Source organism: Leptosomus discolor, chromosome 6, assembly GCF_034619465.1.
Source record: "Leptosomus discolor isolate bLepDis1 chromosome 6, bLepDis1.hap2, whole genome shotgun sequence".
NCBI classification, from domain to species: Eukaryota; Metazoa; Chordata; class Aves; order Leptosomiformes; family Leptosomidae; genus Leptosomus; species Leptosomus discolor.
In genome coordinates this window covers 15,252,842-15,271,027 of record NC_141396.1, presented here as the reverse complement: position 1 = coordinate 15,271,027, position 18,186 = coordinate 15,252,842, and the positions used below count along the sequence as shown (strand labels likewise).

General features: G+C 53.6%; 1 protein-coding gene across 3 annotated transcripts in view; it reads right to left on the bottom strand.

Annotated features, from left to right (window-relative positions):
* Positions 1 to 17,819: 17,819 nt before the first annotated feature.
* SLF2 (SMC5/6 complex localization factor 2) overlaps positions 17,820 to 18,186 on the bottom strand; it is a 30,561-nt gene continuing 30,194 nt past the window's right edge. For all 3 annotated transcript variants that reach the window (XM_086466521.1, XM_086466522.1, XM_086466523.1), the window contains exon 20: positions 17,820 to 18,129. In XM_086466521.1, the coding sequence (XP_086322647.1) occupies positions 18,094 to 18,129 (36 nt within the window). In that variant the 3' untranslated portion in view covers positions 17,820 to 18,093. The remainder of the gene's footprint in view (positions 18,130 to 18,186) is intronic.

Below are 18,186 nucleotides of genomic sequence, written 5' to 3'. Positions count from 1 at the left end.
GGAGCGTAAAAAACTCTGGGGGCATTGTCCCCCAGCTCCTCGAGGCAGTGGGTCTCCCTGGGACTGGCTCCCCCTCACCAAACTACCCATCACATGAGCTGCTTCCCAACAAGTCCCATCAAGATGCCAAGCAGAGCCGGCGGGCAAGCGCAGGGAGGGAAATTCCCCGCACGCGGCCAGGCGAGGCTGGCACCAAGTCCACCGCACCCACCGCTGCCCTCCTGCACGGGGTGCTGGCAGAGCCCCCCCTCGCCGGCCCTGCCGAGCGCACCTGGGTGCTTTTTCCTGGTGCTCAACCTGCCAGATTTGCTGAATAAACCTCCCGGCTCCGGCAAACCCGCTGCATTCCTGGTGGGGAAAGCGGTGAAAGGTTCAAATGGATGTTGGAAAAGGCACGGGGCGGGGGGGAGAACAAGCCTACGACACAAAGCCCTCATCCGCAGGAACCGAAAGGGTTGTTGGGGTTTCGTTTTTTTTTTTTTTTTCCCATCCGGTTGCAACACAAAAACGAAGTCAAGATATGGATCTCGGCATGCTGGGGGGCAGCTCCCTGCCCCTCGTCCCTCCGTACAGAGTGAGCCTGGCCAAACCGAGATGAAGCAGAGACGCGTCCTGCAGGACACGCGTGCAGCATCACCACAGCCATCCCGCCCGGGTTCGGGGTTCAGGCGGGGGGAGAGGCAAAGCAGCCAGAGCCCACGCTGGCAGGCCAGCTAGCACAAAAAATGCCATCGTTGTTATTAATAATTTCCCTGCCTCTGGGGGAATCTGCTCTCCTCATCCATTTTGGGCAGTCTCTTTGTCTTGGGAGACTGTTTTTCTTGGCACCTGAAGAGTCCTTTCATGGTTCACACTCCCACTTCACGCTCTTGGTTTTAAAGATCAGGCACAAGCCACTGGCCCACCTGGGTACTGATGGGGAGGGCAAAGAGAGCCCCAATTCCCAGTGCTGCCTGGCTGCACGGCAGGTCCCTTCTACCCTCGGATCAGCAGAGAGATGTAGCTCGACCCCAACGCAGACAAGCCCCCAGCACAAAGCCGGACCCCTCTGCCTGGGGGCATCCAGAGTCCCCACAGCAATGCATCACAAGGAGCCAGGGCTCCAACAAGCCATGTTCCATGGCCCCCCACCTCCCGAGGGGAAGGGGAGGGAGGCAGGGATTGTACTGCAAAACCTGAATCTGTTTAATATCTTGTCCCAGCTGGGTGAAACACCAGCTGCCCCCAGGTAACACCCAGCCTCCCCAAATACCACCAGTAATCCCCATCCTCTCAGACCCCAATCCCCCCTCCCAACCTGCTGGGGAAGGGAGGGGCTGTATCTAGCCCTCCCCTCAGGAGCTGGTGCCCTGTCTGACTGCAATTGCCACCTTTGTCTTCCCTCATGCCCTCAGCATGTCCCCCCCATCACTCCTTCCCAGGTCCCCCAGCCCCACCTCACCCCAAACCTGTCCCCAAAGAACGCTACTTGCGTTGACACCAGATCCTGCATATCCCCACCTCCCCTCCAGCTTGTCACCCCCAAATCCTCACCTGCACCAGACCTCCCCTGAACCCCTCTCCATCCTGTCCTCAAGGCTCTGCCCCTCTGTTTCCCCCAAGCCATCACTCCCTGGACTTCAGCCACAGCAGGTCAGACCCCTGCTCCTCCTTCTCTGGACCCTGTCGGTATGCCCAGCACCCCGGGCCCTGCCTGTGCAACAGCACCTGCACCCAGCACCCCAGATCCTGCCTGTGGACTCAGCACCTGGACCCAGCACCCCAAACCCTGCCTGCAGACCCAGACTCTGACCTGGCACCCCAGGCCCTACCAAGAGACTCAATACCCACATCTGGCACCCCCAATCCTGCCTGTGGGCTCAGCAGACACATGCAGCACCTGAGCACCCAGATCCCGAACCCCCAATCCTGCCTGTGGGGTCAGCACCCAGACCCAGCACCCCAAATCCACCTCCTCTGGACCCTGTCTGCAGATTCAGCACTCAGACCCAGAACCCCCGACCCTGTCCTGAGGACTCAGCCCCCAGCCCCAGCCCCCAGCCCCTGCCTGTGCATACAGCACCCGGACCCAGCACCCCGGATCCTGCCTGTGGACTCAGCCACCCAGCCCCAGCACCCCCAATCCTGCCAGTGGACCCAGACACCACCCGGACCCAGCACCCCAGATCCAGCTTTCTGGAACCCCCCTGTGGCCGCGGAGCCCAGACCCAGCCCTCCCGGTCCTGCCTGCGGACCCGGACCCAGCACCCCGACCCGGACCCAGCGCCCGGCCGGCGGCTGTCCCCGCTCGCCTCTCCCCAGCACTTGCCCGGTGCGGTGCGGCTCGGCGCGGCTCGGCGCGGCTCGGCGGCGCAGCAGGTGCGGGCGGCCCGGTACAGCGCAGCGCAGCCCCGGCGCGGCCCGGCTGTGCGCGGCCCCGCCGTACCGAGCCGTACCGAGCCGTACCGAGCCGCGCCGCACCGCCCCCTGCCGGCCCCGCCGGTGCGCGGAGGCTCCGGTGCGCGGAGGCGGACGGCCGCGGTGCTCAGCCCCGGAGCCAGCCGGCCGCCAAGCACGGCCGGGAGCGGCCGGGAGGGGAGCCGGGGCCGGGCCGGGCTGGGTCTCCCCAGGAGACGCCGGGAAGGAGGTGGCAGCGCAGCAGAGCCGCCGCCGCCGCCGCGCAGCCCCGCGGGTCAGCACCGGGGGGTTCGCTCCGCACGGGCGGTGGGGGTTACGGAGCCCCAAGAAAGGCGTCTGGCAGAGGAGCCTGTGTTCAAGCCCTTTGCAAGGTCAGGGAGGCAACGGGCTGGTAACTCGGGCTTGTAACTACAAAAAAAGCGTTACCGAGTGCAGATAAGCATCATCCCGCTCTGCCAACACAGCACACGCGGCGTCATCGCACCGCAGCCACCCAGCCGGTGCCACGGTGCCCGCCGAGGCTCCCCAAACCCACCCTGGCTCCTCGCATCCTGCACCCTGCCGTATCTTCTCCCTCCTATTAGCACATGCCTCCCCATTTAATCTGCATTTACCCATGGTGGAAGCTTGTTTGGGAACACGGGCAGGTAATGGTTTCTCTAGGGCCCTGTGTGGAGCCTTTTTGTCCTGGGTGGCTTCTGCGGCTCCTCCCCACAGGCAAGAGCTGCCAGGTTCAGGCTTGTGTTTGCTTTCCTTTCGCAAGCTTTCAGCGCCTGGCCAACTCTCCCTCCACCCCCATCACGGCGGCAGGCCTCCCAAAAGCAAAACCCCGAGCGCTCTTTGTAATCAGCAGGTTGGATCTAGGGCAACTGGAAATCAGCTGGAGCGGGAGGTGGGGAGATGCTGTTACCTGCACACGCTGGATTACAGCTCCCAAAGCTGGCAGGGTGAAGGGGTGCTGCCAGCCTGTGGTTACAAAGCCATGTGGTGCCCAGTCCCAGCACCAGCCCCCTCAGATGCTGGCTCATCCCCTCCACTCCACACCGACCCCCGATGAGGGGTGAGGTCTCCAGGAAAGGGACAAGGGCCACCCTGACCCTACACCCTGCAGACCTGGAGGTGGACCCGCAGCAGGGCTTAGCGTTGAGCAGGTTGTGCTGAAGTTGCTGAGCATCATCTGGGGATGAGGGTCAGCCCTGGTTGAGCTCTCATCACCACTCAGATATTTTAGGGTTGGTAAGGGTGGCAGGGGCAGGGTGCTCCCTTGGGGAGCCCGGCTAACATACCATTCTCAAGGCTTCTCTCTGCCGGTGTCCTGCCTCCTAAAAACCTGCCTTGGGTGGGAGGGAGAGCAGTAGAGACTTGAATCCCCCCAGTCCCCATGCACCAATGGGTCTCAGACGAGGAGGAACCTATCTGGGTGCTCCTGTGGATGGCGTGGCTCCCATCACCCTTGCACACATACACCAAGCAGCCACCAGCCCCTTGCCTGCCGTGAGATGCCAGAACCCACTCCTTGTCCCCACTCTCAGGGACCTCAGGAGAGCAGAGCAGATGCTACCCACCTCCTCCAGTGCTACCAGTCCTCCTGCCCTCACCTCCTGTAAGCTCATTACCATTTCCCCCTGTCCTTGGGCAAAATCCCATCATCTCCTCCATGCCTGGCAGCACCTTGCTTCTCCGCCCACCCTGCGGAAGCAGGACGCCCATGCACCGGGAGCTGGGCTCACCCACAACCCTGCCCAGCCGGACCTGGAGCACAGCACGGGCAGCAGGAGGGCAGGCTGAAGCAGCAGGCACTGCCCATGAGGCAGGGATGCTTTTGGCCAGCCTGTCCTACCCAGGGATGGGGGGGGGTTGGGTGCTGTGAAGCGACCAGTCCCCCACATCCACTCCAAACCCCATCCCCTACCTTAGCAGAGGCGCAGCTGAAGGCTGCGGGGCCGGTTATGGGGAGAACTGGTCCACGAGCGCTGAGGAAGGGGGTGCCAGGGCTGAGACAGGGCTGCCCAAGGCTCCCTCCCTCTCCAGGGCGCTGCGCACGTCCTGTCCCCCAGCAAAACTCCCTGCCCGCGCAGGCAGGCACCCTCCCACGTGGCTGCAACCCTAACCCAGCACAAATTGGAGCTGCGTTAGCTCCTGGCCTTGCAATGGGGTAATTAGTGCGTGAGCAAAGAGCGAGCAGAGCCTGGCGCGTTCGGCACTGTGTATTTACAGGCCCGAGCTTGCGAGGCTTTAATTAATTAACGCGAGTCATCGGCAGCTGGAAACAGATCTATTTTCAGAGCCTTCGCCTGCTCTGCTGCCCCCGTGAGATTAACTGGAGGAATTTAGGGCCCCCGCGAGGCTGAAGGCCAGGGCCTTGCTCTTATTTGCACGCCTTTCCCGAGAGCCGGAGCGGGATGCGGGCAGCAGCGGGCAGCAGCCGAACCAGGCCTGACCCTCTCCTGCGCCTGTGTCCCTCTGCCCCGCAGAGTGGTGCTGCCAAGCGGGGAGGTCTTGCTTCTGCTCCAACCTCAGCCCAGAGCCAGAAAGGTGTTGGAACTGGAATTTCCCATCAGAGCAGCCCTGCAGCCCCCAGCCCAGCCCAGGGGACAGTTTGGAGCAAGGGACCCTTTGGGTCATGCCGCAGCACCTTGGGAAACCGCCCTCCCCATGGCTACACGGGGAGATTTTATCCCTAATGCTCTCTCACCGTTAATCCAAATGGCCTTTAGGAAAAGGAGATGCTTTAGTGCCCTGATCACCAGCCCAGATTCTGGTTACTGTTTAATTGCTTCTTGTTGTTACTTAAACACCATGTCCCATGGAGAGAGGACTGGGCAGAGCAGGCTTGTCCTGTGTCACAGCCCCGTCCACGCCAGGGTCAGCTGCCCTTTGCCTGTGCTGGCAGCTGCCCATCACAGCACAGCCCCACCACTCCGGCACATGGCAAAGTCAGGGGGATGCCCATGATGCCCATGCTCAGCGGGGATGTTTGGGTTCACCCATCTCTGCCAGATAACCCTACCCACGGCAGCAGGTAGAAATGCCCACAGCCAGCCCCTTTCGCCCTTCCAACGTCTGAGGAGCCAGGGCAAAGCCACAGCAGCTCTCGTGTCTCACTTGGCACTATACCCCCATCCCAGCCAGCATCCCAGATGACGTGAGGAATTATAACAGGGCCACAGCGCCGTGAAATATTGATGGGATTAGCACGGATCAGCTCTCCCAGCACACATGCTGAGCACACCCCGAGCCCGGGAGCCAGTGACCTGCATGAACTCAGGTTGCAGCTCGGTGCCCGGGGCAGCAGCACTGCCCAGTGCTCCCTGCCGGGCCCCCAGCCAGAGACATTTCTCCAGCCACCGCCAGCCTGCAGCCTTCCTGGAGGGACACGGGGGATCCCATCGCAGCACAAGACATGCGTTAAGTTGCTTAACGCACAAAACCGCTGCGCCTCAGGCTCTGCTGGGGATGAAGCACTGTCTGGTTTGGTTGCAGCTCAGCACCCACTGCCACCCTGGGCCCGAAGGGACCCCCACCCTGCCTGCAGCCCTGAAACGTGCCAGCCCCCAGGCTCCATCCTCTCCAGCCCATCTCAAGTTCATTCTGCACATCCAGGACCACAGAGGATGCCCCATACATGAGGGTGCTCTAGGTGACCAGCGGGAGACCCCCACCCCCCCTGCTGCTGTGTGACCCTGCTCCCACCACTGGGAACCAGGTTTGGCTGGGAAGAGGGTTTTGTTATGGATCACAGCAGCATAAATACAAACAACTTAGCAGGATCAAATAACAGCCAGCATTACATTGGAAATATGCTGGCAGGGGCGCACATTATGGCAGCAGTATGTCATGAAGCCCCCGGTTTTGGGGTTGCAGCGCAGATGGGGTGTCAGTGCCTATCAAATCCATGGGGCTGACCAGGATCTGCAGCCTTTGGTAGGAAAGTGGCTGGAGCAGGTCTGGCTCCTCCTTGGCAGTGCCTGCAGCCTGCCTTTCTCTTGCCCAAAGCAAGAAAAGCGGGATAAACCCCTAACATCTGGGATTTGGTTTGCCAGCTTCTGCAGTCTGAGGGGCAGCAGATCAAGCTGATCTCCAGACTGGTTTGAAAGCCACCTGGGAGTTACAAAATCATGGCACTCCAGCAGCTGAGGATTTATGAAACCCGCAAAAGAGTTGTGAAACTTATCCTAAAGCTGTGCCAGCCTGCACTGTGACGAGAGGTGTGTTATAACGTCAAAACCACTGGCAGAAAAACGGGTACCTTTCCCTTTCAACATGAGAAAGCAACAATGAGCAAACCAGCCTTTCGCCGGTTCCCTCCATCCCCCAACCGCGCTGCGAGACCAGCATTGCTGCTTTGTCTGCCTCCGTGGAAGAAAAGCCCAGTGGGGAGCACACCAGCCCCACACCATGGGGTCAGTCTCCCTGCTCCAGCATCCGCCATCTCGGCAGTCCGCTCTGCCCACCCCAGGACCAGCCTGCCAGGCTCTGGGCCGGCAGCACTGCTTGAAGCAGATGAGTAGGAAAAAAAAAATCTCACTGGCTATGCCTGGAGCCCAGCAGCCAAGTGCACGCTCACCAGCCTTGGCTTTGTTTTTTGAGAGCATCATGGACTCGTCAAGCCAAGCGTGATGCTCCGCGGATTAGCCCTGGGAAAAAAAGATATTCCAGGGGGCACAGAGCATGAAAGGCTCGGGAGCCTCTTCCCTTCGAGTCATTGAGCAAACTTTCCAAACCACTGTTTCTTCAGGCTGAGAGCCAGCAAGGAAAATTACAATTGCAGAAGAATTTGTCTGAGAAAGTTATAACGAGCTGGAAAAAGGCGGGGGCAAGCCAGAAGGGCAGAAGGCAGCCCAACAGCCAGCCCCTGCTGCAGCCGCTGCAGCCTGGGGCTCTGTTTCAGGTAGGGATGGGACTTTCCCCCCAGCTCAGTACAGCAGTGGAGCTGCTGCCCCAACTTCCCACAAGATCAGATGCTGGATTTCTCCCCCGTAAGTGTTTGGCAGTGGAAATTAAATGTTTTGCCCAAGGCCATTTGTTGATGAAGGCTGCCAGGTGCCGGCAGCCCCAGCCGCAGAGCCGAGCGTGGTGCCAGAGTGGATTTTCTCAGGGGAGAAGCAGCTGAGTCACAGCAGCCTCCGATCTGTTCCCACAAGCCCGGCTGCGAGAGACGCGCGGGAGTTCACAGAGGACAGGCACTCGCACGGGGAGCCGGCGGGGTTTGGTTTGCTTGTCTGCAAACCTCTCCGAGCCGGTGGAAAGCATCTCCCTGGCTCGGGATCTGTCAGCATCGCACCTGCGGGGAAGGGCTGGCAAGACTGTGGGAGGGCAGGCTCCTGACCTGCCTTTCAACCAGGCAGGGCTTCTTCGGGATGCTCCTGCAGCACGGGGGGGCAAATGCCAGCAGCCACTGGGAAACCTGTGGGAGAGGCAGCTCGACACAACGTCTCGTCCCAGCTCTGGGGCAGGAGCAGGACCAAGGTGGTTGCAGGCAGGGAAGGGGTAGAGCCACAGTTCCAGCCCCAGAAGAAGTGGCTGGCTCAGATGGGCACCGGCAGACCCTCTGCCCATCATCCCAGCTGCTCCCAGTAAAAGCAGGCAGGCTCCAGCCTGGATAGAGAGCACAGGGATCTCTCTTTCTGTTTCTGAGGCCGGGGTACGGCCCCATGTTTTCACCTGCATGGCAGGTCAGGTCCCTGCCGCACATTGCCAAGGGCAGCGACGCACATCCCTGGGGTTGTACAGGGGCTGGGGAAACACCAGTGGCTTTTAAGATCTGTCCTTTTAGGTGAGCTAAAGCACATCGCCCCAGAGCGAAAGCCAGGAGGGTGTAATGGCCCCCAGCATCCACCCTCTGCGCCAAGCCACCACCCAGGATCCGCGTCCCCATGGCTTCACCTTTTGGCCATCTGAGCCCCCCTGCCCAAGCAACCTCTCCCCAGCCCTGCCTGCTCCAGCCCAAAGCTCAGCTGACCCGTGGACAGCCTGCCTCTCCTTCCCCAGCACCGAACCCAAACCCTGCCATCGCTGCCACCGAAGAAGAAACCACCCGAGCAGCGCAGTAAATAACCCCCTGCGCGCGGGCAGAGCACTGGCAAGCAGAGCCGGGTGCATCCATCACTCTCACTGTTTTTCTTCAGCTCTGACACTTCGATAGGGGTGAGGGGGTGGGGAAAGGAGAGGAGCTTCCAAAATTTATGAGCTTGGATTTAAAAATACATGTCCTAAAAGCGCTGCAAAACCTGGAGACGGTGAAGGCGAGTGGCTTAAAAGCTGCCTTCAGGAACAAATGTGAAAGCTGTGCCTGCTGTGGAAAGAGGGATTTGGGAGAACTGCGTGGCTGATGTTGCAAACTGTGTCCCTGTTGGGATCGTTTTGCAAGTCACAGCTCTGTGCCATGCATTACAAGGGAAATGAAAGGTACAGGTAACAAATGTCAGGTTAAAATCCCTCTGGCCCTATGGTAATGTCAACCTTAGCGCAGAGAGGATTTAGACTGTCACCTTCAATCTCCCAGAGTTTCTCCTTTACATCCCTGACCTCCCACTGCTCCACGCATAGCCAGCCTCCCGGCCCTGTTTGGAAACAGATCCCGTTATGCAAAGAAAATAGCTTGTAGCTGTAAATTTAGCTGAAAACATCTCTACCACAGGGAATCACATATCCAATAATAAAGCCAAACGAACGTCAGGAAGAATATCCAAGTCCTTGGTCTTTGCAGAGGGACTGTCCCCCAGCAGGGTGCTACAGAATGAACAGCTGAAAAGTGTTACCCAGTCATCAAAACCGTCTAAAAGTAATTTAGCCTGAGTAACAATGATGCTCAAAGCAAGTTGTTTGTCTGCTGAGATAAAATAAGCTATTTCAAGCTTGCCTTTTATTTTCTTTTAAAGTCAGAAAGCACTGAAAAATGCTGAGCCAACAGCCTTGCCGGCAGAGCCCGGGTGCTGCGGCAACGGCACAGAGCTGCCGTGATCCCCCCTGCCATTGTGCTCCCGCCTGCCCTGGAAGGATGCTCAGAATGGACCAGGAAGATGGTCCCCAGGGCCATCGCCGCTTCTCTGCTGAGTTACAGTGCCATTTAGGATGATGGTTTTGCCATGGAAACATCTCCCTCCTAACAACAGATCTATCAGCCTATGTCCCAGAAGCAGCCCGGCATTCATTACACAGTAATTTTTGCTTCCCTGTGACAGAGGCCAGAGCCTTATCCTTGCCATGCTTTTGTTTTTTCTTTAAAAAAACCAAACTTCTGGGTTAACCCATCAAAAGCATGGCATTAGCCCAAGGTTCCTCTAAAATCTCCTTGTAAGCAGATTTTTCGTGGGCTCCTTAGATACACAGAGCATTTCAACTCCCCAGTGCTAAATATTTCAGGTGAAACATAACTCTTCTGAGTGTAGCCAACCTCGCTCTGAAGCTCCAGGACAGGGAAATTTCTCTGCAGCCTTTGGGAATTGATTTGCCTTTCGCTGGTACCTTTTCCCTGTATTGTTCAACTGAGTTAATGTATTCCAAAACTTGATTTATTTTTTTTTCTCCCCCTGCGTAATCGGATTTTGGGAAGCTACGGCGAGATGCCTTACAAGCAGTTTTTGTCCTCAGGTGTTTTCCAAGCAGGCTGCATCCATCACGTCCTGGTGCTTTAGCACATCTCTGTGCAAGTGGCACATTCGAGAGTCAGCTAAATTCCTTTGATTCATGTTCCTGCATATCCGTACAACTAATTGACCTTTATTTAAAAAAAAAAAAAAAAAGAGGGAAAGAAGCAGCAGGAGCTATTACGAAGGACAGTGTCAAGGCCAGCAGAGTGTGTGCCCAAGGGCTGGGTTAATGAGCTGCATTGTCGCTGCTGTCCGAGCACCCAGGCAGGTTGGAGCCAGGAGCTGCTGTCCCAGCAGGACTGACAGTCCTTCATCGGGCAGGAACGCGCTGCAGCGTCCCACACCCCTCTTTTGGGTAGTCCCTGTGCTCCAAGGTCCATGGTTAACCCCATTCGCTCCAGCCTCCTTCGCCAGTGCTTTCCCAGGGGGTTCCTGCATGTGTTGGGCTTGGGCCAACCCCCCTACCCAGCCCCAGCTGCATCCCTGCGCTTTGGGGAGAAGGTGGAACAGGGATACAGATAAGTCGATCTGCCCTCGCACCTCACATGAAGGCCACCCCATTGGCCTCCCACAGCCAGACAAGCACGCTGCCTCCCCCTCTGCCTGCGCCAGCAATGTCACCGAGCTGCTCCCTCGCAAGGACACTTCTAAGGTGAGGGAGCGGGGATTTGCAAGACACCCGTCATGATCGTTTATTCTTGTCGTTTCTGACCCTCAGGGTAAGAACATCATCAGAGCACTGCAGGCACGAAACAACAAGCTTTGTAGGTCGTATCAGCGTGTAAAGTACCATTAGGAACCACAGCACGAAGCATGAATAATACTCCCTTTACCTCAACGCCCTTTAACTAAATGCAAATGGTTACTTATGGACAGGGTTTGTATAGGATGCCTGCTCAGGAACACGGGGCTAAAACATGTTTTAGCAGTACGTTTGCTCTCTCCCCTATATACGAGTCAGAGCAACTGCAGCACTACTCAGTGGGTTTAGCAATAGTCCAAGGGATCCCAGGCAAAAGAAGAGCAGGGAAACCACCATAAATCTTCCTCACACAGATTTACGATCTGTCCATTAAACCAGAGCCACAAAACACGTGTCCTTCCATGCCACCCTCCTCTCTGAGAAGGACAGCAGGGCAGGAAAACCTTTGAAGGGCTCCAAGCCTGGAAAGGGACCTTCAAGAACCAATCTTATCATTTCTGAAAAGCTGCAAACAGTCAACCTTGACGGCTTTCCTTAAATCCTTTCAGCAAATAACGACCTCGATTGCCAAAATTGACCTGCTAATGCAAAGGCAGCGAGAGATGAGCAGTGAGTCATCATCTCCCAAGCACGTTGAGCTCCCTTTTGTCTTCACAATGACAGAAGCCACGCTCCCAGCTGGAGCAGGGCGAGGTTGCCCCCAAGAGGCAAAGCTGACACAGCAACTAGAGAGGGGAAAAAGCTGAATTCTCTTCTGAAGGTACCACACAGGAAGAACTTTTTTAAAAAAACGCCCTTATTTTTACCTCTCCCTAGCTGAAAACATCTATGGATGGGATGGGAGAGGAAGGAGGCCAGCTTTGGTGTGTGGTTGGTTGGGTGTTATTGTGTTCTGCTGGAGCTCCTGAACCACACGACTTGTTTTCCTAGTCTCCCTTGCAGTGTCATTAGAAAGATCAAAAAAAGCCACTGGGTTTTCTTCAGCTGCATGAGCCATTTGATGCCAAACACCTCACTAGGCTCCTTCAGAGCAAGGGCTGGCAGCACCTTCAACAGCAACTCAGGAGTGGAAGGAGACACGCGTTTGTGTGCAGGACAGACAGTTTGGCAACTGTGAGGTGACACGACATGAAATCCCTCAGCCGTTCACGTAAATCACACAGGCAGCCCACCACACTGGACCAAACCCCTAGCCCTTACAGGGCTACAGGAGCGGGGTTACCTCCCCCCAGCACACACTCCACCCTCCAGGGATCAGCAGCCTGAAGCTTTCTCAGCCAGGGATGGCCGCTTTGATTTCATAGACCCTGATGGATTTTTCTGCCGTGAAACGCTCTTTGAACCCCTAAGCTTTTAGCATCCACAGCATCCTGAGGCAAGCAGATCCCCAGCTCCTGTCTCCTTTTGTTTGCTTTGAGCCTTCCTGCTAATAAAAGAAATACCGAGTCTGAAGCCAAATTACAGAGCACCATTGAACAACTTCTCCCTATTTACCCTTTTTTAGGCCATTTGATTGTCGAGCTCTCCATCTTACTTTCCAACATTACAACTATTTCTGAGCTGGAGACATGCAGCTGACTTGGGGCCACTGCTATTTATTCCTGTCCTATACACACACATGCAGATTCCCTCCCAAGGAGCTAAACCTGCGATACAACCTAGAATTTAACCATTCCTGGAGCTGCTTTTCAGGAAGACACAGCTTAAATACCCCAGCTGAGATGTACCCAGGGTACTCACTGCTCCTGCGCCGGGCTCCTCCTGGGTCCCCCTGCCCCACTGCCCCGCTCAGCCGGAGAACATCCCCGCATCCCCAGCACCGAGCCCCTGCCGCAGCACCCCAGCTTACTGTCAGCTCCAAACTGGAAGCGTCATCTCCAAAATGACTGTCGCGCTGGCTCCTGCCAGACTCTTAATTACGAGGAAGGCTGACACAGTTTCTCAGCAAACGGTGTTCACGTACTGCGGGGAAAAACAGAATGAGGGCAAGAGGAAAAATGGGCTAATAAGAGAAAATCGACTGGAGGGAAAAACACGTTGTGCTGTGCAAACCTTACCATAACAATGCTGGAGCCCAAAATACTGGAAAAAAAAAAAATAGGTTAGTACACAGGGGAGGCAGGCAGCGCTCCACAAACGTGGAGGAGAGCTGATATGCAGTGCAGCATCTTGGCATCCTCGTCTGCCAAGCCTCTCCCCACAGCTTGGGTTAGGGCAAAGGGGACAGGTTCAGTTTCCAGCACGCAGATTAATGTGTCCGAGAGCCCGAATGATGCCATCTGAAGAGCCCACGGCCATCCTGCATGATTTATGCTGCCTTTATAAAAGCCTGCAGCATGAATAAAGCATGAAACTTAATGCCTAGCCATCCTCTCCCCACCGCCAAGCCTGGCAGCTTTAAGCTATTATTCTTATTCCAGCCCCAGCCTGGTGGTCAGCCTGCAGAGGAAAGGGACCCCCTGCTCCTGCCTGCCCTCCGAGAGCCAGGACTTTCATCTCCAAGCAGGCTTTGAGAGAAGAGAGCCCCAGACCCAGAGGCAAAGCCATGGAGCCTGTAAGCCGAGCACCAGCTTGCAGCACTCACTGCTGGGGTGAAGGACTCGCCCGGTAGCACAAAAGCAGCAAAAGTCTATTTACCCTTTCTGCTTCTCTCTGCGAGAGGGAAGGAGCATCACTCGCCCGGCTTCAGGCAGCTGCAGTGGTGAATGCAAACCCAAAGGGAAGCACTGGGAGAAGGGTGTGTGAAAATGGCCCGGTATCCTGTGGCCAGGAGCCCTCCCCTACACACCATACGAGCCAAACCTGCCTTAAAAAGCTTTAGGTCTCCCCCGAGGCTGATGGCAAAGACGCCTTGATGACAACGAAGGGAACAATTCCATTCAAGTTTCCATCCCTCCCCTATGACCTCCCTATGGGGAACTGGGAGGCGGTAGGGAAGCTGAAGGAGATGAAACATTCACAGCAGCTCACCACGCAGAGACAGGGGAGGCATTCAAAGAAGTACAACATATCTGAACACCACTTAAAAGTCACCTGAAAATAGACCTTAACCAGCAGCCTGCAAGTATGGGGACCAGCTTTCAGCATCCAGACCAAAATATCCAGGCGGGAAGATGTGAATGTTTTTCTTCTCTCACCACCCAGCCCTCCTTTTGATACCAGATAAAACATTCCCTTTTAAATTCCTTCCTGCAAAGGCGAGGAAGCACTGGCTGAAAAAAGCAGCAGTCAGGCAAAACTAAAAGCACCTCCACAAGGACAAGCCCTTCGAGGAATTTACTTTCTCTAGGATCCTCCCCGCCAGCAGCCCACGCTGTTCCCCAGGACTGAAAGCGCTTTTCAACACTAGGTAAGAAGGGGCCCCACCGGTAAAGCTGGCAAAGCATCAAGGTATTTCACAGGCCAGGGGGTGGGGGGCGGGGTGGGGGGGAGGATGGGAAAATGGCAATTTGAATGCCATTAAGAGCCTTCTGATAACTTAAATCACAAGGAATGAGCTAAATCCACTAATGACTGTCTGACCTCTCTGGTCAGCTCCTTTGGAGCTCCAAGGGAGGATCCCACAGCAGCTGCCTAGGCTCCTACCAGCTCACCAAGCCCCTTCTCTGCCCCACACCAGCCAGTCCCAAGAGCCTTTTCTCTTTCTCAGGATGCAGAAACAAGCACTAATACGTCAGTGCCAACAGCTGCCCCCCTGGCACAGCGGGGGGCTTCCCACTTGGGCAAGAAGTTTCTCAAGCTCATAAGCCCAAGGAGTGAGGCCCCAGAAGAATTAGGAGGGTCACCTCCAGCAGCACCCTTTCCGATTTGTCCCTTCCAGAGGAACAGAAAGTCACACAGTGTGTGAAGCCAGTGGAAGCAAAACAACCAACCAACCAACACATGAACCCAAGCCAGGGTTACTACGCTGTACACACAGCTCTCTGGGAAAGAAGAAAAACAAACATACGAGACCAGTGTTAGTTCTGTGGCTTGAGGTATTCCTGCCAGCAACAGGGTCAGCAGAAGAATCCTCTTTGTAACCCAACCAGAAGTGCTTGCTCAAATCTCCAAGAGACAGCCCAGTCTCTCTGGCAGCCCACGTGCCTGGTGTCCACCCCTGGGCTGGGCCATCTCTGAGACCCAGAACTGGCTGCTACACGATGCCAGTCGATGGAGACAGACCTGGCTCGTCTGCGCTCAGAAAGTTCACGCTGCAGTACCCATCCCTCATTATTAAAAAAGTCTTTTTCCACACTGAAACGCTACTTCCAAGATCCTATCACAGAGCAACCTCACCAGCTCCTCCGCCAGTAATAGCGGCGCACTTCCAGCCGCTTGCCTTTCCCGAAGGTATTTACAACGCAACCACCACCAGCTCTGGGGACTTGGGAGAGTTCCTGCAGCCACCACGTCAATGAAGCGTACATGTCCTACTGACCTTCAGCCAGGCCTACCTGCAAGTCATTACTCACTCCTGAAATCCCCGTCCATTACCAAGTTCCACAACGGGAGCAGTGAGAATACGATTATATTTTCGCTGGCAGGTTTCTGCAACTTAAAGACAGAAGCTTTTTTTTTTTTTTTTTTTTAAGCTATACAGAGGCTTGTCAGAAAATAATAAAAAAAGGCAAAGAGCCACAAATGTGTATTTTATATTCATCCTTTAATTTTTTGACTGTGGTTACTGCAATAAAGTGCACCTAATTTCACATGAAATGAGATATCATGGCTCTTAATACAGCCAACACAATATCAAAAGATAAACGTCAGTGCAAAGTGCTTATCTGAAGACAACCAAAGCAGTTAAGACATCCACTGTGCAAACAGCCTTTTTCAATCCATGTGGCTTCTGGATGGGGGCCAGTAAATGACTCGGCAAAACACAGCAGCAGCAGGTTTGCCATTTCATTTCCAGGAGTCCTGAAGCAGCGCTCAGCCCAGCAGTCCCTGGTAAAGGCTCTGTAGCAAGGCTTTGGGATCACCTCGGTAAGGATTTTGATGAACTCCAATTCAACCTACGTCTAGACTCCAGCAACTGGGGAATTACTACTCAGCTCCGAAACAGATGGAAGAAAAGTTCGGACAAAGCAGGAGGAGGAGAGAGAGGGAAAACGCCAGAATGTATACACAGGCATTAAGCACAAAAACACACAACTGGCTGAGCTGAGAATGATTTCAAGACTTTCTCCATCTATAGTGAGCTAATCAGCTGTGAACCTAAGGATTACACCGTGCCCTGAGACCAAAACAGGATCCGCAGCCATTTGTTGTGAAACAGAGCTGAGGCATGCCCATTTTGTCCAGGGACATTTAATTAGAAAAGCATGTCTGGTTTTATTTTTCCACTGTTCTATCAAATAAAAGTAAATATCAAAGTGGTTATTTCACCTGGAAAAAAAACCTCAGCAGTTTCAATGTGCTTTGAACTGCAGTACAAAAGCTCTTCATCTAAACCCCTCCCCTTTCCTTCTCCAAAATATACATGACAGCAACTTCAACTTCACATGGTAAGAAAATATATACACATTACACGCAGTAAACAAATTCTGCATTTTTTTTAAGACTTTATACAAATTAGTGAGGGAAAAAAATTAATAAAATTACATACAATATATTCAACAGTGAGAAACTGCTCCCAAAGGGAATACTGACACACTACCAAAGACAGGCAAAGGATGGTGTTGCCACACCTATATAACACCACAATTTAAAATTTTTTTTTTTTTTTTTTTTTTTAGACTAAAACAGTTTTATTGCCAAACAAAGACACCCTTTGAGGTAGATTCTTCCAATTCTTAAATGACATGTTGAGATTTTAAAAACGGGATTTCCCCCCAAAAGACAATGCCACGAGCATAACTTTTGTTTGAACAAAGATAAGCTGATTATCCTGTGAAGGGCACAGAGACGCTGCAGTCTTAGGCTAACTCTCTAACACTTGAAATGAAAGATAAAACATTTAATATGAATTTGCAAATAAAACACCTTCCCTGTTAGACATGTGACCATTCTATAGCGGTTCCTTCATATGTAATATATATATACTTAAATCCGAAGGTTGGTTTTGTTTTGTTCTTTTCTAAGCCTTATTTTACATTCTCATCTTGAAATGCTGTAGGGAATTTGTCATACAAAACAAGACAGGGCAATCTACAAAAATTAAAAGGTAACAGTATTATAAAACACACGTGTTGATATTATAAAAATCTCACTTGTTAAGGGAATCCCAGCTGGTGCTTGACCCAATACCTTAACTACCTCTTCATACCTACAGACATCCTACAGACAAACCCCAGTGTGAGATTTAAACGCTGGCATTGGCATGGAAAGCACAGATGGAGACCACATCTTCCGCTGGCCGCTTCACAACCAGCGCCCCAAGCTCTGCACACGTGCTGTGCGCGCAGCAAGGCTGCACACGCAGGAATCCAGACCCCGTACAGCTTTCACACCGGTGGACCAAACGCTCATCTCCTCAAATCTCCACTGAGATGATATTGTAGGATTAGTATTTCTCCATTTAAGAGAAAGTCCCGAAGCCAGATAACAAATACAGATGCGTTTGTTCCTTAAAGAGCAGGACAACCACACTACTGGTGTAATAAGATCTCGTTTATAACTTGGGCTTATAGAAACACTTCCTGTGCACTCACATTCACTGCATAAATAAATTAATGCCTGAAGATGAGGAAGTTCAGTTAAAATGAATCCATCACCGTAATAACAAGTTATATTTTGTTATTTGATAAAACACAACCACAGAGCAAAGCAGCATCCACTTCACCTGTCTGGGCAACAACCACTCTTAAGCTCTGTTTCCACCCTGAAGCGAACACAAGGGCAGTCACTCGTTCACATGCAACTGCTGTATTTTGTATTCTTTAGACTTTGGATGGTCATACCAATTCTGCTTTGCAGATTAACACGTGCAGGCAATTCTGGTGTTCAGCCCAGTTCTGAACCACTTCCTCACCTGCTCACAACAGGAGAGGTCTAACACTGTTTCTGAATTCTCATTCCACATCACAGGGCAGTTCTTTCCCGGCCATTCTAAAACAATGCTTGCAGGTGTGTGCTGGCAAGAAAACTAAGACACATTTTTCAAGTATGTCATGTGATTAACAATGGAAACAAGAAAACTTCCCTCAGCTTTCAATGATAAAATATTTGTAGCCAGTTCAGGCAGGGCTATACAAATAGCTGTTTTGGGGTTTTTTTTCAGCTTACCCACTTCCACTTTTCAGAAGTAGTGCAAGAGCAATGTTAACCATTGTTATATCCTTATGTTTGTCTGAAACAAGCTCAAGTTCTAATTCAGGTGACTAATTTCTTCTGTTCCGATCAAGGTGAAGCTCCTTTGTTCTACGTCTCCCTTGGCTTCAGAGTTTTTCTGTTATTTTCCCTGAACTAGGCAAGATTTCATGAATCTGGCTCCCAGAAGTCATGTAGTTTTCCCTGAAGAGTAAAAACAAAATAGTAAACAAGTCAGAAAACCAATGACAGAAGTAAAGA